The sequence below is a fragment of the Cornus florida genome, unplaced genomic scaffold (genome assembly GCF_030987335.1).
Source record: "Cornus florida cultivar Cherokee Brave unplaced genomic scaffold, ASM3098733v1 CherokeeBrave_3.0.0_Hap2_Chr05, whole genome shotgun sequence".
NCBI classification, from domain to species: Eukaryota; Viridiplantae; Streptophyta; class Magnoliopsida; order Cornales; family Cornaceae; genus Cornus; species Cornus florida.
This window is the reverse complement of record NW_026775575.1, coordinates 89,869,200-89,891,043: the sequence shown is the minus strand read 5'-3', so window position 1 is coordinate 89,891,043 and position 21,844 is coordinate 89,869,200. Positions and strand designations below refer to the sequence as shown.

The window sequence follows — 21,844 nt, the reverse complement described above, 5'->3', positions numbered from 1 at the left end:
GCCAGCAACCTCACCGCCGTCGTCTGACTCGCGCCTTACGCGCGTAGATCTAATGCGCTTTTCACACGCTCACGCATCACCTTCTTCTTCAGCAATTCCCAGTCTTCATCTTCACTATGTCGGCAACCACAGGTACATAACCCTTCACCGCCGCAGAATCCACAACCATCATCGACGGTACTACACTGTGTTAGAACAGCGTCTCTGTGATTCGTTACGGCGGTACTTCCTGCGTCGAGCTGGTCGACGAGCTATATGCACTCTCCCCTTTGCCTCTGTGTGTGCGCAGCACATTGATAGTGTTTTCTTATTTTTGTGGCGGGAGTTTGGAAATTGTCTAAAATGGTAATTTGGTATTAAATTCTTTTTACAGGAACCGAGGTATAATTGATAGTATTAAATTCTTTTTACAGGAACCGAGGTATAATTGATAGTATAGCCAGTGCCAGCCAGTGGGAGACATCTGAAAGGCCGCAAGGGTGGGTGGGTAGGACTACAGATTCCAACTTAAAAAACTTCCCACACAAATACAACATTTAACCATTGAATTCTACAACAAGTCATCAAGAATCCCAGTGGAAGAAACACACAGATTGAACAATTAGTAATTTCTATTAATTAATATGGTTTTTTTTTTTTTTTCTTTTCCCACATATTTGATAAATTTCAACAATCAAAAAATAAACTGATGATTCGCTTCAAAGGACAGAGAATATCATAAAAGCCTGAAGTAGCACAAGTAAAGAAAGCTTAAAAATGTGATTGATTTAGAAAATGAGTTCCACTTTCAACTGCAACAACCCCCTGCTTGAGAAGCAGACCCATATCTACCTCCTGCTGGCCCTGGGATGCCCCCATATCCAACTTTTATCCCGTCAGACTGCAAAATCTAAAACAAAAAAAACAAAAAAAAAAGGCATAATTTTTAAGCACAAGCACTGCAAATCCTACCTATCACAACCAATCAAAATAGCTTTTCACTAAGTAACTAACAGGACAAAAGTTTCACTTTATGTTGCCAAAATTACTCACATCTCCCATGCAACTAGACTAGTAATCCGAAACTGAACTTTTCGTGTTCAAAAACAGGACAGTTTATGAGACAATGGTTTCACCCATGTCCTCTCTTAGCATTACAGTGGATGCCACTTAACAACTGAAATATTTGTCTCACTAAAACTAGATAAGGAGAAAAGGGTAACCAGAAGTTATGGTTTTAATAGGTGAACCTCAATGTGATTCATCTTAGGCAGTTGCTAATTTATGCTATGATCATACATTCCAAGGCCTCATGAATATATATGTTCAAGACTTCAAGATTGAATTACCACTGAAACACCTTAATCAATTAAACCTTTTTTGGCCCACCTCACATTGAACTATCCAAATACCAGCAGAAAAAGAGAGAAAATAAATCCAAGGCATACCTCGTTTGATACGTCTAAAACTCCATCCTGAATTTTCTTATAGATTGTTGAAGCTGTGTTTATAAATGCCTGCAAAAGCAAAAGAAAAAGGAGAGAGGGGGAAGAGTGTCAGAAAGAAAAAAAGAAATATAATTTTTCTTTTTGATAAGTGGAAAACAAAGAAATATAATAGTAAAGAAGCTTCAGTTGATAACATTTTAAAACATCTGTTAGCAAATTCATCACCTCCTCAACATTCTGAGCAGTTTTTGCAGATGCCTCCATGAATATTAAACCGTGTTCCTTGGCAAACTGCTCTCCTTCCTCTGTGCTTACGGCCCTTCTGTGAGCAAGATCGCACTTGTTGCCAATAAGCATAATAGTCATGTTGGCATTTGCATGTTCCCTTACATCCTCCAACCAGCTAACAAGGTGATTAAAACTTTCCCTACTAAGAATTGGAACCATTAAAAATGTACTTTATTACAACCAGAGAGGCAGAGCCAAATCCCAACTACACCAAGCCAGTGAGACCAGCCCAAACAGTCAACCCAATCCATAGTTATCTATATCTTCAATTGAAGTGTGTATATAATTAAAAATTGGCCATGCAATAATAAATGAAAACACACACACACAGCCAGAATATATTAGATAATTCTGCACAGTGGTATGCTAATTCATCCTCTCTCTAGACAAGTAAATAGTTGACGACTAGAATGGCTTCTGTAAATTTGTAAATCAGTTTGTCATTTCAGTTAAAAAACTCAACATAATGAAGTGCCTATTATTTGTTCTGACTTCTATCATTGTGTGAGTTTTTCTTATGAAATTATTATCTTGTTTTGGCTGTACTTTCCATGAAGAATATATCAACTATATGGCTCAACATAACTCCCAGCTCATTCATTATTGTTTAAAAATGCTCATTCCCTGTAAACACATTGGCAATTGAGTCTCCTCATAATGCATATTCTTCAAAACGTTTTAAAGATATAATGATGATAATGTTACTAAGAAAGAGACGCATCATAAGACAATGTACTGATACAACCTCTTTTGTGGAAGGCAGTTAGGTCGGACAAATATAAAAATATAGCATAGAAGTCACTGAAAACAAATAATCCAAGAAATATTTTAGAATATTGTGAACAGCAAATGATCAATTTCCTTCTTTCAGTAGCATGACTAATGACAACTAAAGATGCAGAAGAACATACTCACAACTATATATGCAAGACTTTTTCCTAGTTTACATGCATTAAATGAGAAAAAAGAATGACTTCTTTAGTTTATAAAAGAAAATGGCTTCATTAACTGTTAAAGATTCAAATAAGAATAATACCTAGTGATATCATAAACTAACAGTGCACCAGCAGCACCTCTGTAGTAGGACCTCGTAATAGACCTGAATGATTCTTGACCCGCCTGACATAGCAATGAAATAATGAAATATAAATGTGCATGAATGTAATATAAGTCAAGTAAGGAAACAAAAAAAGAATAGAATAAACCAACCGTGTCCCCTATTTGCAGCTTTATTGGTTTGTTATCAATTGTGATCATTCTGGCCCCATATTCAACACCGATGGTTAAGTCGTGCACGGACTGAAACCGTTTGTCAGTGAACTGCAGAAGAATACATGATTTTCCTACCGCTGTGTAACAAAGGATCAAACTCACATGAGTTTCAAAAATTCTTCCATCATTCATTACTTCAACAAAAATATTCATCTCGTAGTTTAATATAAGTGGGAGTCATAATTTGTAAAGATCTAATATGAGATAATGGCCACTAGTCCACTACCATCATGATCATTATTCCTTATAAAGCGAAATTTATACCACTGGAGGACATTTAAGAAGTGAAACTTCACCTAATATTGGGAAAAACAAAATGTTTCACCTTTACCTATTGCCTTCTAAAATTATTCAAGTACAACACATGTCCACTGGAACCCTCCCGATTAAGAGACTAATGAATTTCCTTGGCCAGGGGCGAAAGTTAGAAAAAAAATTGAATCTTTTGATTGTATATAGTCCAAACTAAGTAATACCATGAAGCTATCTTACAAAGTAAAGTTACTTCCTACTCTTTACAAACCTTTTCCTATACCTTGTGAAGTTAAATCTTGGAAAGACAATAGAAGAGGAGTGTAGCTAACCCATTTAGTAGCTTGAATGGTATCTCCGACCACCCTAAAGGGTCAAGTCCTGATTGGGATATGGGCGATACATATGTAAGATTCATCTCTTACAATGCAACAAAGTTATATCACAAAATGCAACACCCATGCAGCAACTTTAAATAAAGTTATGAAACACATTTATATTGAATATATAACACCTGTGCAACATATTACATCATGTTGCATCGTTATAATACCATTAAATTGAGAATTTAACACATTTATGCAGTTGTTTGATTTTCAATTCAAAGTTGTCGCAATCACAATTTAAAGTTATCGCAATGTACACGGGAGAGGATCCTGGTGTGTACACGACATCTTTAGGTAACAACTTTATGAACATAGCTAAAAGATAAGCAAAACTTAGTATCTTAAATGCTTCCTTTGGGAAACTTATCTTATCCTTTTACCAACCTTCTTTCCTATGCAATAATGGCACAATTTTGTTCTTTGCACACACTATGCAGAAACATAATATATAATATATAGTTATCATTGCAAGAAAAGCAATGAAAAAAGGTTACCAACTTGACTCAATATAACAAAACTTGCACACAATACAACACACTAATATATTGGGTTAACGAAGTACACCATAACATTAAATTTCACTTGTTCAATGTATGAAAAGATCAATACACGCATTATCTATCTTGTGCGAGTATGTCTCCTGAATCATCACAGTTTAGGTAAATCAAAGTTGCCACAAAACTCCTTAAGATCCAGAGAAACACACATATACAGTGTGAATACGAATATATAAACTCTAAAATCGGTATTACACAATAAAATCGAAAGTAAAGGAATTGAGATAATGATTACAGGTATCTCCTATGATAATGTACTTGAAGAGGTAAGCGTAGGACATGGTCGCTCAGATCTTTGATTTGCTTCGAAATAACTCCGAAATTGAGAAATTCACTGATCAAACTATACAATTGTGCTTTTGAACGAGATCTGATTAGACAGCGATGAATGAATTTGAACAAAATTAAAGGAATATATAAGAAACTATGAGAGAATAAGGATTCTCTATATTATGAGACTTACAGAAGGAAAAGGAGAAGGTAGAGAGGTTTCAGGAAAGCTTTGGAATTTCAAGCGGAGTTAACCGCCTCTCTTCCTTCTTTTATAGAGAGCCGCCGAAAGAAAGAATTTTCAGAAACAACGTCATGCCAGCCTATCAGTCCAGTGCCTTACCCAACTTCGACGGTACAGTCCATTGCGTTATCCAAAACCGCGTTTCGTGTCGTTGAAGGCATCGTCATGCCAGCCTATCAGTCCAGTGGTCCGAGCCCAATCACAAGCTCAAGAAACTACTCTCTCTCAACAATGATAAATGTAAAATAAAATAATTATTTTTCGGTTTGAGAAATACTATATCTATTACTATTATTAAAAGTACAAAATGTGTTTTAGTACATTAAAGTCTTTCACTACATTATTTTTAATTTATATGTTCCATACGTATATTTTCTTTTAGAGTAACACAAATTACCTATTTATTATTTATTTTTATTTTAAAATTAATATATGGTGATTAGAATAGTTTCTATAAAACTCAAATTTCTTATTTATTATGAGTTTTTTTAATAAAAAAATCTAATTAAATAAAGAAATATATAAAGAAAATAAATAATTTAGTCTTTCTAATTAGACAATGAAATATATATAAAAAATATAAATAATTTAGTCTATTTAGTCTCCACATATTTTCTAATTTTATAAATAATATTTTAATATATAAATAAATAAAATATCAGTAAATTGTATAAAAAATAGGGCTTGATTTTGATATTGTTTTAGGAGTTTGAAAATACACTTATCAATAATTGAATTCCTATTGTAAAGTTCAACTAAAAATTATATTTTTATCTTTTTTACCTTGTGTCAATTTTTGTTAATGGATATTTTAGAATTTAGAATTATTTAACTATTTTGTTAAATATTGATTTTAAATCATATTTTAATCACGAGCAATAGTACATTATTTTTTAATAATAAATTTATATGTTCAGTATGTATGTTTCCTATTAGAATAACACAAATTACATATTTATTAGGAGTTTTGATTTTAAAATTAATATAAGGTGTTAGAAGAATTTATATAAAACTCAAATTACCTATTTAGAAGAGTTTATATAAAACTGAAATTACCTATTTATTATGAATTTTTTTAATAAAAGGAAATCTAATTTAGATAAGGAAATATATAAAGAATATAAATAATTTAGTCTTTCTAATTAGACAAGGAAATATATAAAGGAAATATATATAAAAATATAAATAATTTAGTCTCTTTAGTCTCCACCTCTTTTCTAATTTTATAAATAATATATAAATAATTTTCTAATATATAAATTAAATAAAATATTAAAAGATTGTAATAAAAAATAGTTTTGATTTTGATATTATTTTAGGAGTTTAAAAATACACCTATCAATAATTGAACTCCTATTGTAAATTTTAATAAAAAAAAATTATATCTCTTTATTTTGTGTCAATTTTATATTCATGGATATTTTAGAATTTATAGTTATTTAATTACTTTATTAAATTTTAATTTTAAATTAGATTTTACACACGTGCAACGCACGTACATATTTACTAATATATATATATATATATATATATATATATATAGTTTTGATTTTGATATTATTTTAGGAGTTTAAAAATACACCTATCAATAATTGAATTCCTATTGTAAATTTTAATAAAAAAAAATTATATCTCTTTATTTTGTGTCAATTTTATATTCATGGATATTTTAGAATTTATAGTTATTTAATTACTTTATTAAATTTTAATTTTAAATTAGATTTTACACACGTGCAACACACGTACATAATTACTAATATATATATATATATATATATATATATATATATATATATATAGTTTTGATTTTGATATTATTTTAGGAGTTTAAAAATACACCTATCAATAATTGAATTCCTATTGTAAGTTTTAATAAAAAAAAATTATATCTCTTTATTTTGTGTCAATTTTATATTCATGGATATTTTAGAATTTATAGTTATTTAATTACTTGATTAAATTTTAATTTTAAATTAGATTTTACACACGTGCAACGCACGTACATATTTACTAATATATATATATATATATATATATATATATATATATATATTTGCCATTTTACATGTAGGGCTCAAAAAGAATTTAAAAAATTATATAGATATTTAGTGTTGACACGGTCAATTTTTGTTGCACATTGATTATAATACTTTTAAGAAGTGAGAGCATTTTATTTATTATTGAGAAAGAGTTTTTGTTGGAATCAATTCAATGTATTCATTGAATACACTTAAATATATATATATATATATATATATATATATATATATTGATCATTTTAAACTCTTTAAAATCACCAAAACGTAACAATCCACTGAAAATTTGTTGTGATGAATATTCATATCAACCATGTCTCATGGTTGGTTATCATTGTAAGATTATTTATTTAATTGTGGCCCACATGATTTGGACATGTGACATATTACTTGGTGGCTAAGTAAATAGATATCAATTAATTATTCTTGGTCAATTTATAATTACTTTTTTGGTAATTACTTATGGAGAAGTGTTTTCCTTCTAATTCCTTACTTTGATGGAAAGTAAAATTGTAATACTAAAAGGAAAACTGGTCCTCTCTCTGCCTTTATAAAAGTGCATCTGCTCCATTAATTATGTATGATTATTGATACAACACATAAAAGGTTATTGTGTGCAAAAGGCCAAGAGAGATAAACCAGTTTCCACATTTGTCTGTTGATCAGAGTTGCAGATTGATTCGTAGTTAAAGGATCTGGACATTGGATTTAATTTCAAAAAGGTTTGATATCATGAATAGAGGTATGTATATCTAACTATATTTATTTATGCGTTATAAGGATGTGAAATTAATTGAAGTTCTAAGATTTAGGGTTTTATGATAATTTGTGATTAAAGTCTAACACAAAATTAATTAGGATTTTTACATATGGTATCAGAGCCCGTAGTTTTGGAACTCATTATTTTTCCATTATGCTTGCATAAATAATATGTTTAAGTTTAAATTAAAATTTTAATTTATTATAGACTAATCTGTTTAATGCAATTTGTCTCTTGACTATTGTTTCATAAAGTAATCAATATCTCTTACTTAGATTTGTTGACTTATTATAATATGCCTCGATTTCTGAACCTTATTGTTTTGTTGATGGTTATATGAACATAATGAGAATGGTATGACAAAGCTGCTATGATTTCGTGCATATGATGACAGAAGTTGAAGTTGTATATTTGATATATATATTATATGTATTTGTTGAAAATTTGAAAAGAGACAAAAACAACTTAAAGTTTGACAAAGGAATCTGGGTGGAGTTAAAGTTTTTTTTTTTAAAAAAAAAAAAAAAAACGAAACTTGGTGTTTGTTGATGTGGATGGCTATATATTTATATAAATATATAACTTAAATATATATAAGCATAATGAGACAAAAAATAAGTCAAAAAGAGATTGTTTTTTAGGCTGTATTCTTATTTCGTGCACAATCTCTTTACAGAATGAAAATTTTGATTGTTATTCCGCTGCGCAAATCGAGATTCTCAAAAATAATGATGTCGTATTTGTTTTGTACATAATTAAATATATGTTTATTAATATACATTACAGTACATGTATCCATGAAATTTTAAGACACTCACTAGCAGTTTAATTAATTATTTTGGTAAATTATGTGTGCATAATATGGTGGGTAATTTAATATTAAATTTATCACTAGGTAATTTAATATTCATATTATAGAAAGGTTGGTAGCTACCAAAGTGGCCTAACCATAAAGGTTAATGGATATTAATTTTAGTGGTAGACATAATTGCAATATTTCATGAATAATGATGCTTATAATTTTTTGTAATATTCATGAATATTGGGTTTATTCAATTATTAGAAATAATTCCTCAAAGGGAATTAATTTTCAAGTGATAAAATAAATATTAAGGGGTTGTATGTAATTTTTAATTAGGTAGCTATAGGATATCCAAATGTAACTTGTCTATTTAATTAATTAGTGCATCACCAATGAAGATATATATATCAAGAAATACATCTAAGCATCATTTTTTTTTTTTTTGTATTTTATGGTTACTACCCAAAGGGGTACCATAGTTGTACAATGTATTTATTTATTTTTATGTGTTGTTATCTCAAAATATTAATGTTATGAGCATTTACCTTATTATGATTATTTTATTGCAGTATCTCTTCCTGTTTCTGTGAATTCGCATGCTTCATCTGTTCCAATTCTCAATGGGGCTAACTTCTCAGAATGGAATGAGCAAGTTCAGTTCAATTTAGGAGTGTTAGATATTGATTTAGTATTTCAAATTTAGAAACCTACTGCTATTATTGGTGAAAGCAGTAAGGAAGAAAAGTCTCTCCATAAAGTTTGGGAGAAATCGAACAGATTGAGTATTATGTTTATGCGAATGACTATTGCAAATAATATCAAAATAACTCTTCCCCAAACTGACAATGCTAAGGAATATTTGAAAAATATTGAAGAATATTTCCGTACTGCAGATAAGTCTCTTGTAGGGAAATTAATGGCTGACCTCACTACTATGCGTTTTGATGGTACTCGTAGTATGCATGAGCATGTTCTTGACATGACTAATCTTGTTGCGAAATTGAAAACTTTAGGGATGAATGTGGATGAGACTTTTCTCGTTCAATTTATTATCAATTCCTTACCTACTTAGTATGGGCCATTTCAAATTCACTATAACACTATTAAGGATAAGTGGAATGTGAATGAATTGGTCAATATGTTAGTTCAGGAGGAAGGAAGGCTTAAGCAACAAAAATAATCATAATGTTCATCTCATGACTCAAGAAGCTAGAAAGAAATTTGGGAAAAGGCCTGGAAAAGGCATTAAGCGAGCAACACCACAAATAAAGGATTCTAATCAAGCTACTCAAAAGAAGGAACGCAAGAATGATAAGTGTCATTTTTGTAACAAATCTGGACACTTTCAGAAAGATTGTATGAAACGTAAAGAATGGTTCGAAAAGAAAGGTAAGCCTTTGGCTTTTGTATGTTTTGAATCAAACTTAATTGAAGTTCCTTTTAATACTTGGTGGGTTGATTCAGGCTCTAATGTTCATATTTCCAATACGATGCAGGGATTCCTTTCAACCCAAACCACAAATCCAAATGATGATTTCTTGTTCACAGGGAATAGGGAGAAAATTCCAGTTGAAGCCATTGGGACATTTCGTTTAGTTTTAGATAGTGGATTTCATTTAGATTTGTTTAAAACTCTTTATGTTCCTTCAATTTCCCGTAATTTGATTTCTTTGTCCAAACTTGATGTTGATGGTTTTTCATTTAAATTTGGTAATGGATGTTTCAGTTTGTTCAAAAAATCCCAATTTGTAGGTTCTGGTATTCTTGTTGATGGTTTATACAAGATAAAGCTTGATAATTTATTTTCTGAAACCCTTTTGACTTTGCATCATAGTGTTGGAACCAAACGTAGCTTAATTAATGAAAATTCATCTTTCTTGTGGCATAAAAGATTGGGTCATATATCTAGTGAAAGGTTAAAAAGATTAGTAAAAGATAGAATTCTTTGGAATCTAGATTTTACTCATTTTGTTGTGGGTGTGGATTGTATTAAAGATAAACAAACCAAACGCACAAAGAAAGGAGCCACAAGGAATATAGAGTTTCTTGAAATTATTCATACAGACATTTGTGGACCTTTTGATGTTCCATCTTTTGATGGAGAAAAATATTTTATCACCTTTATAGATGATTTTTCATGTTATGGATATATCTATTTGTTGCATGATGAATCTCAAGCAGTGAATACTCTTGAAGTATACTTAAATGAGGTTGCAAGGCAACTAGATAAAAAAGTGAAAATAGTAAGGTCAGATAGAGGTGGTGAATATTATGGCAAGTATGATGAAACGAGTCAATGCCCTGGACCGTTTGCTAAACTCCTTGAAAAGCATGGCATTTGTGCTCAATATACTATGCCAGGCACGCCACAACAGAATAGTGTAGCTGAAAGGCGTAATCGTACTCTTATGGAAATGGTTAGGAGTATGTTAAGTAATTCCTCGTTACCCATATCATTGTGAATGTATGCTCTTAGAACTGCTATGTATGTATTAAACAGGGTTCCTAGTAAGGCAGTTCCAAAAACTCCATTTGAACTGTGGACAAGAAGGAAACCTAGTTTAAGGCACCTGCATGTTTGGGGTTGCCCCGTGGAAGCTAGGATTTATAATCCACATGAAAAGAAATTGAATTTTAGAACAGTTAGTGGGTACTTTATTGGTTACCCAGAAAAATCCAAAGGGTATAGGTTTTACTGTTCTACACATAGTACAAGAATTGTTGAAACCGGTAATGCCAGATTCATTGAGGATGGTGAAATCAGTGGGAGTAATAAAAATGAGAATGTGATCATTCAAGAAGTTAGGGTACAAATCCCTTTACCCACAACTTCTAAAGAAATAATTGTTTCTCCAGTTATTGAACTGCATAACAACGAAGAACAATTAAATGATCAACAACTCCACAATGAAACTATCACCAATGAAGTTATAGAAGAACCACAAGGAATAACATTAAGACGGTCTCAAAGAGAAAAGAAACCTGTTATTCCAGATGATTATGTGGTATATCTACATGAATCTGATTTTGATATAGGGATATGTAAGGATCAGGTTACATATTCACAAGCCATTAATAGTAATAATTCTATTAATTGGATTAATGCCATGAATGAGAAGTTGAAGTCAATGAAACAAAATAAAGTTTGGAAACTCGTTGAATTGCCTGAAGGATTTAAACAAGTCGGGTGTAAATGGGTCTTTAAGACCAAACGCGACTCTAATTGCAATATTGAACGATATAAAGCCAGACTTGTAGCCAAGGGCTTCCCTTAGATTGGAGGAATTGATTATAAAGAAACCTTCTTTCCTGTATCTAAGAAGGATTCCTTTAGAATTATCATGGCGTTTGTATCTCACTATGATTTAGAGTTACATCAAATGGATGTGAAAACAGCTTTTCTAAATGGGAATTTAGAGGAAGAAGTCTATATGGATTAACCTGAAGGCTTCAGATTAGAGGGTAAAAAACGCATGGTCTATAAACTTAAGAAGTCAATGCATGGACTTAAACAAGCTTCCCGACAATGGTATATTAAGTTTAATGATACTATTACTTCTTTTGGTTTAAAAGAAAATATTGTTGATCGGTGTATATACTAGAAGATTAGTGGGAGCAAGTTTATATTTATGATTCTATATGTTGATGATATTTTGCTTGCTAGTAGTGATCTTGGTTTATTGCATGAAACTAAAAATTATCTCTCTAAGAATTTTTAGATGAAAGATATGGGTGAGGCATCCTACGTGATAGGAATAAAAATATTCTGTGATAGGTCACGTGGATTGTTAGGATTGTCTCAGAAAACATATATTGAGAGAATTCTAGAGAGATTTGGTATGGAACATTGTTCAACTAGTATTGTTCCAATACAGAAAGGGGATAAATTTAGTTTGATGCAATGCCCAAAGAATGAATTAAAACATAAAGAAATGCAAAATATTCCTTATGCATCTATTGTGGGAAGTTTGATATATGCACAGGTTTGCACTCGTCCAGATATTGGTTTTGCAGTTGGAATGCTAGGCAGATACCAAAACAATCCAGGAATACATCACTTGAAAGCTGCAAAGAAAGTTATGAGATACTTACAAGGAACAAAGAATTATATGCTCACATTTAGAAAGACTGGTGAGTTAGAGGTTATTGGTTACTCAGACTCAGATTTTGCTGGATGTGTGGATAGTAAAAGATCCACTTTTAGTTATTTGTTCCTTTTAGCTGGAGGGGCAATATCATGGAAAAGCGCAAAACAATCTATTATTGCTTTATCAACTATGAAGGCTGAATTTGTAGCATGCTTTGAGGCTACAAATCATGGTTTGTGGTTGCGGAACTTTATTTCGAGATTTGGTGTTATGGATTCAATTTCTAGACCACTGAAAATTTATTGTGATAACACTGCAGCTGTCTTCTTTACTAAAAACAATAAGTATTCCAATAGCGTTAAGCATATGGAGCTGAAATATCTTACTGTTAAAGAAGAAGTATAAAAACAACGAGTGTCTTTTGAAAATATAAGCACAAAACTTATGGTTACAGATCCATTGACAAAAAGATTACCACCCAAGACATTCATAGGGCATGTTGAAAGAATGGGTCTTGAATGTAATCAAAGTTAATTATTATTTTTGTTGTAGATTGTTTAACAATGCTTATATATATTTGACATTTTAAGGTCATTAAAATGTGTTTCTGATATTTCCTGTTAATTTATGTATGTACATGCATGTATTACTTTAAATGATGAAAACAGGAATAGTATTAGAAAAGACATTATTGCTAGACCTTTATTGATGCTTCTCACTTATAGACTATGTTAAATGGGTTACTAGTGTTGTGGTACATGGAAGGGACTCGGTTAAATTGGTAGTTTGTTTACTATGGTATTTATGATGACCATATTAATATCTTAATTTAATTTATGGTGCACACTAGTGACTATTTTACTAAACCACTACAGAAGTTATCATATGTGCCAAGTGGGAGAATGTAAGATTATTTATTTAATTGTGACCCACATGATTTGGAAATGTGACATACTACTTGGTGGCTAAGTAAATAGATATCAATTAATTATTCTTGGTCAATTTATAATTACTTTTTTGGTAATTACTTATGGAGAAGTGTTTTCCTTCTAATTCCTTACTTTGATGGAAAGTAAAATTGTAATACTAAAAGGAAAACTGGTCCTCTCTCTGCCTTTATAAAAGTGCATATGCTCCATCAATTATGTACGATTATTGATACAACACATAAAAGGTTATTGTGTGTAAAAGGCCAAGAGAGATAAACCAGTTTCCACTTTTGTCTGTTGATCAGAGTTGCAGATTGATTCGTGGTTAAAGGATCTGGACATTAGATTTAATTTCAACAAGGTTTGATATCATGAATAGAGGTGTGTATATCTAACTATATTTATTTATGCGTTATAAGGATGTGAAATTAATTGAAATTTTAAGATCTAGGGTTTTATGATAATTTGTGATTAAAGTCTAACACAAAATTAATTAGGGTTTTTACATAATCATATATGGGATTCATCAATTTTTGTATTATTACTTTGTAAGAAAACTTTCGGAACTCAAATTGAACTCAATGATGAATGCCATACCAAATCCTTAACAAGGACAAGCATAAGGGAATAGGGATGATAAATTACATTATTGTCATGAAATTGGTAATGCAAGATAAGATTTGAAATTTGAATTAATGACAACTACTCTTATCATGACAATAGATCACAGTATGTTAAAAATATTTCTGGTTGGTGTTATTCTCAATGTTGTATATTCATCTCACCTTTACTGGTGTGTATATATATTACAATGTTTTACATGAAAATATAAAGGAGTATGGTCTTAATTTATTTTATTGGCTAGTTTCTATAATCTGAATATGTTAATCCATCTACGGGGACCTTATATATAGGCACAGATTTTTTTATTTAAAAAATTATCTATAATTTTTGTAAAAATATTTAAAATGCTCCCATCCAATTTTTTTTGATAATATCTGACTATATTATTGTTTTTCAGGCCGCCCCTCTTATACAATTCTCTACGTCGCCCTTCTTATACAATTCTTTAGGTTTGTCACTGCTTTTGTCACTGCTTATACACAGTGAACAAATGAAACAAGGGCTGAATGGTTTGCAAAAAATCATTATTCCTTTCAGATTTTCTCTGACATTATTGTTAATCCATATAAAAAGCAATACCATTAAAGAAAGTAAAAAAGAAGGAAATAACACAAACTCAGAAGGCCATTTAATAAATTTTTAATTGGGTAAAAATCAACTGTTATGTAACGACTCGAACTCATGGGTCCGAACCGTTAACCGGGTCCTTGCCCGAACACGAGGTCACCTAAGTCGTTCCCGTAATTTCTAATGTCATAACATCACTTTTAAGGTCATCATTGGACTTCACAGCGGCTTAAAACAAATTTCCAATGCTTAGGATTAATTACATTGAAGAGAAGGACAAAATAAGAAAAACAGGTGCACTTCGGTCGGCCGAAGCAACTCCCATGAACCGGTCGACCGAAACAGGTATTTCGATCGACCGAAATGAAACCTTAACAGCCACTGAAGTCTTTGGACGAACCGGTCGACCGAAGCAGGCATTTCGGTTGACCGAAATGGCTCTGCGTGCTACCCCAGCTACTGGAAATGCTGAAAATCCTAAAAATGAAAAAATGGTCTATGGAAAACTTCGCAAATTTGTTTCAAACTTGTTCTACAAACTTCCCAAGTGGTAAACTACATATCATGGTCATGATCTTCAACATTTTATATACAAGGCAACTCCATCAACCATTCATATATATATATATATATAATACATTATTTTTACATTCTTGTTCAAATATCTAACAAAATAGAGTCAAGTTCATAGGTAAATTATAAGGCCAAGGCAGCTAACTTAATTGCACTTCCACAATAAGGCTTTTACAAAAGAATGACCTAATTACAAAAGATAGCAAAAGAAATGAACTCTAAGTCCTCCTCAAACTTGTGAAGGATTATCATCGGCCACCTCCTTTCCATGAACTGAAAAATGTTAAATATAAAGGGGTGAGCAATTTGCTCAATAGGTGGTGCCTAAGACACACTTCTTGTAACTCTGTGAATCCAAATAATGAATAGGAATAGAGGATAAGGGTCATGCTATGCCGGGAAGGAATATAACATCAATTCTAAATTCAAAGTAAATAATGTTATGCCATGAAATGCAATGCCATGTATGTTGTTCCTTATTTTCAAAATTCAAATCCATCACTTTTCAAACTGTTAATATAACTCGTCTTTTGGTGATTCCGCAGCGACACGAGAGAATGATTGGTTACTGTCCCTGACCCTTAGTACCCACGCGGCGTCATTTGGGGCCCAGCTAGCTCAACCACGCTAGGGTAATTTTCCTACTTCCCTCTAGGTTATATTAACACCACGGCCCTTTGGTAACTCCGCAGCGACCGAGTTTTCTCAAAACCATTTCATCAAAATTCTTTCCAAAAATCATTTTTTCTTTTATTTCAAATCATTTCCCTTCATTCATACCCAATGAAATGCATACATGTCTCATACTTTCAATGCTATGATAATAAGATATTTTCATACAACACAATTAAGCATGCTTTATAAGAAATTCTAAGAAAATTACACATGTTTCCATACATCATTTCTAACAAGTTAACAACACAATAGGCATAGAAAATCAACACTTAGGCATGTTTTTCATACAAATCAACTAATACATATAATCATGAACTTTGTACACCACAATTAAATCATTATAGGGGAAAGTAACACCAATTAACATGTTAACAACAATTAACAATAAATTAATTCACAAAGGCACAAGAAAAATATGAATTAGAGACTCCTACCTCAAGGAGGATGAAGAACCCTCAAAATGGGTCTCAAAACCGGAATCCCTAAAGTGAACTAAAACTAAAATTGCTTATATGGAAGTGAAGATCTCGCCGTGCTCCTCGAATTGCTGCAAACGGCTTCCAAAAATTCCAAGTATTGAGGAAGAAATCAAAACTTGAAATTTTGATGCAAAAAGAAAAAGAAAATGAAGTGAAAATGAGAGAGGGAGAGAACCTGCGGGAAGGGAGAGAGAATGAGATCATATTGTGGTCTCTTGGGTACCAAATAGGCTAGTGGTGGGTCCCACCACTTTCCAAATTCTTTTCCTTTTTAACTTTATTTTAAATTCTTATTTTGCACCACACAAATAAATATGTACACAACCATATAAAATACCACATAAAACACATAAGATAAAATACATGACATGCAATTGATCCTAGCTAAAATCCCCGCACACAACAATACTGGTAGCGGGTCCCACACGGGTCCGTCCGGTCTAAAATTTGGAAAAATGCAAAAATGACTAACCTTACATTTCCAAGAGCCCTGAACTCAATGGAATGCTCCAAACAACTCACCGACACACCCGGTACACCCCACGGTGTCCGTACGTAAAACGTGAAAGGACAAAAATGCCCTTGCATCAACAAAATTCCCGGGAAAAAAGAAAAATGGAGAAAATTGGAAACATTACAATCTCCCCAACTTAAAGGATTTCGTCCTCGAAATCAAGTCATACCTGGGGAAGAAAACAACGTTGGATACTTGGAGCGAACCTCTTGCTCAAGCTCTCAAGTAGCCTCCTCAACTTCGCGGTGCTTCCAAAACTCCGTGGTGCCTCCAAAGAACTTTCACTAGCAGTATCGTCTTATCCCTTAACACCTTCTGTCGTGTGTCAAGGATCTGAACTGGTCTCTCTTCATAGGAAACATCTTCATTAATGTCCACATCAACCCAATTCAAAATGTGAGATGGGTCCGGCTTATATTTCCGTAGCATCGACACATGAAAAACATTGTGGACTCTGTCCAACTGGGGTGGCAATACAAGTTTGTAGGCAACTTCTCTAATGCGGTCCAAAATCTCAAACGGTCTAATGAACCGTGGCGATAACTTGCCACTTTTCCCAAATCTTATCAAACCCTTCTGTGAAGAAACCAATAGAAAAACATGGTCTCCCACTTCAAAAGATAACAGTCGTCTCCGCCTATCCGTATAGCTCTTCTGTCGACTCTGAGCTGTGAGCAACCTCTGTTGGATTAGCTTAATCTTCTCAATAGTCTCGAGAACTATGTCGAGTCCTAAGGCGGCTGTCTCATCTACCTCAGTCTAACAAACAAGAGACCTACACGGTCTGCCATGTAAAGCCTCAAATGGTGCCATCTCAATGCTCGTCTGATAACTGTTGTTGTAGGCAAACTCAATAAGCGGTAGATAATCTTCCCATTCGCTCCGACTAGCCAATCGTCTGTGAATGGAATGCCGTACTAAGGTGCAATGATGAACTAAACGCTGCTTGAAGTACTTCCCAGAACTTCGAAGTGAACTTGGCATCCCTATCTGAAACAATGGTTATTAGAACTCCATCCAACCTTATAATTTCCTTCACATATAGCACACCAAGTGCCTCTGCGTCATCTGTTGCCTTAATAGGCAAAAAGTGAGCCGTCTTGATCAGTTTATCAATGATGACCCATACGACTTCATTACCCCTCCAGGACTTAGGATGACCTGTCACAAAATCCATAGCAATCTGCTCCCATTTCCACTGCGTTACAGACAATAGTTGCAATAAACTTACTAGTCTCTGATGCTCGGCCTTCACTTATTGATAGGTAAGGCATCTAGCTATAAACTGTGTAACGTCCTTCTTCATTCCATTCCACTAATACTGGCGTCTCAAATTGTGATACATTTTAGTACCACTTGGATGAACCGCAAAATGAGAAGTGTGAAACTCCCGTAAAACGTCCTCATGACAAACTGTGGGAACAACCAACAAACCCCTGAACCGTAGACCTCCATCTGCATGCAAGGTCCAATCCTTCACGATCTCACCACTCAAGATCAAAGTGTGAATGACATCCAAATCGGGATCCTGTCTCTATGACTGAATCACTCGTATAATAAGAATAGGCTGAGCCACAAGACTGAACAAGAATATCGATTCACTGCAAACATCATCATCAAAACACTGCAATCCCATCTCTGTCAGATCCTCTAGCATCTTCCATTTTCAAATAGCCAAAAGGGCCAAAGTTCCACGAGATTTTCGGCTTAAGGCATCAGCTACCACATTTGCCTTGCCCGGATGATACTACAAGTCAAAATTATAATCTTCCAAGAACTCAACCTATCGCCTCTGTCTGTTGTTCAAGTCTTTTTAGGAGAAAAGGTACTTGAGACTCTTGTGATCCGAGAACACCTCGAATCTTTCGCCATACAAATAGTATCTTCAACTCTTCAGGGTAAAAATAACGGCTGCCAACTCCAAATCATGAGTAGGGTAGTCGCACTAATGAGTCTTCAGCTGCCGAGACCTATAAGCCATTACTTTACTACCCTGCATCAGTACACAACCCAAACCGTCACGCGAAGCATCACAATAAATCATGTAACCCAAGCCACGCTCAGGTATCACCAACACTAGAGCCTTAGTCAACCTTGTCTTCAACTCTTGAAAGGATGACTCACATGCTTCAGTCTATGTAAACTTGATCCCCTTCCGGGTCAAGCGAGTCATAGGCGTTGCCAAACGGAAAAATCTTTCACAAATCTCCGTTAGTAACCCGCTAGGCCAAGAAAACTCTAGATCTCAAAAACATTCTTGGGTTGTTCCCAAGTCAAAACCGTTTCTATCTTCGATGGATCCACTGTCACTCCACCTTCCGAGACAACATGCCCCAAAAATTTTACCTCTTGTAGCCAAAACTCACACTTCTTATATTTGGCATACAATTGGTGTTCCGGCAAAATCTGCAATACAATGCTCAAATGGATCTCGTACTCCTCACGAGTCTGTGAATACACAAAAATGTCATCCACGAAAACTACCACACACTAGTCCAAGTAATCGTGAAAGACGTGATTCATCAAGTGTATGAATGCCGGTAGCGCATTCGTTAAGCCAAAAAGGCATAACCAGGAACTCTGTCCATACGGAACACTGTCTTCGAGATATCCTCATCCCTGACCCGTAATTGATAGTAGCCCGACCTCAAGTCAATCTTCGAGAAACAGCTGGCTCCTCTCAACTAATCAAATAAATCGTCTATCCTTGGTAAAGGATATTTGTTCTTGATGGTGGCATGATTCAACTTCCAGTAATCAATGCACACCCTCAAAGATCCATCTTTCTTCTTAGCATACAAGACCGATACGCCCCACGGTGACACGCTCGGTCGGATGAAACCTTTCATCCTCAAATCATCAAGCTGTTTTTTCAATTCTTCCAATTCAAATGGTGCCATACGATACGGTGCCATAGAAATAAGTGCAGTACCGAGCGTAAAATCAATAGTGAACTCCACTTCTCGGTGCGGAGGTAACTCTGGTAAGTCTTCCGGAAAAACATCCAAAAAATCACAAACAACTGCTGGGTAAACCGCTCCTGCAACATCTTCTTCAGCTAAAATACTAGTAAAGAAGTAATCATTACGACTTCTTCCACAAATTCCATAAAACGATGAAGTGCAAAATCACTCCGATCTCCCACGAAAAAGAAGCAGTCCCCTTCGGGAGTGCAAACCGTGACTCTTCCTCTAAAGCAATCGATCATAGCACGAAACGAAACTAACCAATCCATCCCGAGAATGATATCAAATCCGGTCATCTCAAGGAGGATGAGATCAAACACGAAAGTCCACCCGGCTATCACGATGGAACAATCTCTCACAATTCGGCTCAAGGACACTGAAACCCCAACTGGCGTATCAATACTCAACGCCCGATCCATGAAACTGATATCTAACCCTGATGTAAATGCAAATGATGATGCAATGAAGGAGTGAGATGCACTTGAGTCAAAGAGAACACAAGCCCAAGAACCAAACACTGGAAAGATACCTCGGAGAACTGATGGACTAGAAGATGCATCTGTCAGTGCAAGTGCAAGACACGTCTCTGCAGTGCCTGTGCCTGAGAACTGCCAACCTGAACACCTGACTGCTGCATTAACGTAGCAGGAGTATCCCTCCTAATTGGTCGTGATCCCTATGAAGACATGGCAGGTTGTGGTGGTGGCGAAGGTCTGAAACCTGACTGAGCTGTAGCCAACTGTGACGGCCTCTGCTGTGACCCTCTGCCACTATCGGTGCTTGCTTCCCTATTCGGACAGTCTCGAATCAATTGGCCTTGCTGGCCACACCCATAATAAGCTCTCGGAGCTAAAGAAACTAAAGACGATCTCATAGGACAATTGGACTTGTAATGTCCAGGCTGCTGACATTGAAAACAAACAACTTCACTCTTATCAGACCCAACTGGCATAGGAGTGGTAGGAGCAGATCGTGCAGACTGCTGCCCTTAAAACTGAGACGAACCACCCCTGTTCCTCTTCTATGACTGTCCCTCTGAAGATGGTCCTGCATTTATCTTCTGTCTCCACTGTTATTTTCCTGCATTCCTATCTTTTGCTTCAGCCTCTAACATCAATGCCCTTTCCACTGCCTCTGCATAAACCTTGATGTACTGTGCCGTTATCAGCGGCCTCATTTTGTAATCGAGACCGGAAACAAACTTTCGAGTCTTGTCAACTACATTGCTCACCATCTCTGGAGCAAAACGAGAGAGTGAGGTGAACTTGTTCTCGTACTCTGTCACTGACATATTTCCTTGAATAAGGCCATTAAACTGCTCCCTTAGCTCCTATCTCTTGGTAACTGGAAAATACTTTTCATAAAATAACTTTTTAAACTTCTCCCAACTCATCTCTTCCACTTTATGCTGGTTGGTGACTGACTTCCACCAAAGCTTGGCATCTTTAGAAAACTTGTAAGTGACTAGGATGATTTTCATATAATCATCCGTCACATCCATAGAAGTCAAATGAGTTTCCACTTGATCCATGTAGTCATCCGCTAGTATTGGATTTGCACCACCCTCAAACATCACTGGCATCAATTAAAAAAATCCTGAAATCAACTTGAGATGTTTCTATGCTTGCATCTCCTCTACCTGAACTACCGGTTGTGGTACCGGTTGCAGAAAAATAACAATTGTAGCCCTCAAGGCACTCTGCAACAAGCGGTTCAATATTAGTTCCGCCGAACCTTCACCCTCCTCAACAGGTGCTTCAACATTACCCCTCCTGGTGGAGTCACCTCTAGGGAGAACCAAGTCCCTAAGATGTGTATCTTCTTCAACCTACTCCGTTGGATTTGAGCTAGAACTCTCACCAACATCATCCCTTGTCGACTTAGGGCCAACTTCCCTCGGTTCCTTACGCAGTGGCATCGTGCTATAAAACGAGAAAACGGTTCAATGACATGACACTGAGGTCCACCGTGGACGACTCAACATGAAATGATGCCATACCAACACTTAGCATGCAAAACTATGCAAGAAACACCTTAACATAAACATGTAAGCACATAAGCAAATAAACAGTTAAACATGCTTCTTCAAATAATAAAACATGTAGCAAATAATCACATATGCAATGTAAACAACT

At 34.4% G+C, this 21,844-nt stretch overlaps 1 protein-coding gene across 2 annotated transcripts; it reads right to left on the bottom strand.

Annotated features, from left to right (window-relative positions):
* Positions 1 to 629: 629 nt before the first annotated feature.
* On the bottom strand, positions 630 to 4,774 carry LOC132307524 (ras-related protein RABB1c-like). 2 transcript variants are annotated; one of them, XM_059805317.1, is made up of 6 exons: positions 4,418 to 4,774; positions 2,925 to 3,064; positions 2,752 to 2,834; positions 1,653 to 1,857; positions 1,428 to 1,496; positions 630 to 889 (listed from the first exon to the last, which is right to left on the bottom strand). In XM_059805317.1, the coding sequence occupies exons 1-6, from the start codon at positions 4,461 to 4,463 to the stop codon at positions 788 to 790; spliced, it is 645 nt and encodes a 214-aa protein (XP_059661300.1). In that variant the 5' UTR covers positions 4,464 to 4,774; the 3' UTR covers positions 630 to 787. The 2 variants fall into 2 exon arrangements, with proteins under 2 accessions (XP_059661300.1, XP_059661301.1); XM_059805318.1 differs by having other exon boundaries at positions 630 to 880.
* Positions 4,775 to 21,844: the final 17,070 nt, after the last annotated feature.

Bases quoted from the DNA above. Each gene is read 5' to 3' on its own strand.
- LOC132307524 (XM_059805317.1), bottom strand. From the start codon at position 4,463: ATGTCCTACGCTTACCTCTTCAAGTACATTATCATAGGAGATACCT. The intron at 3,065-4,417 runs GTAATCATTATC...TTTGTTACACAG, and splicing joins CATTATCATAGGAGATACCT to CGGTAGGAAAATCATGTATT. The intron at 1,497-1,652 runs GTGATGAATTTG...TTGCTTTTGCAG, and splicing joins CTGCTCAGAATGTTGAGGAG to GCATTTATAAACACAGCTTC.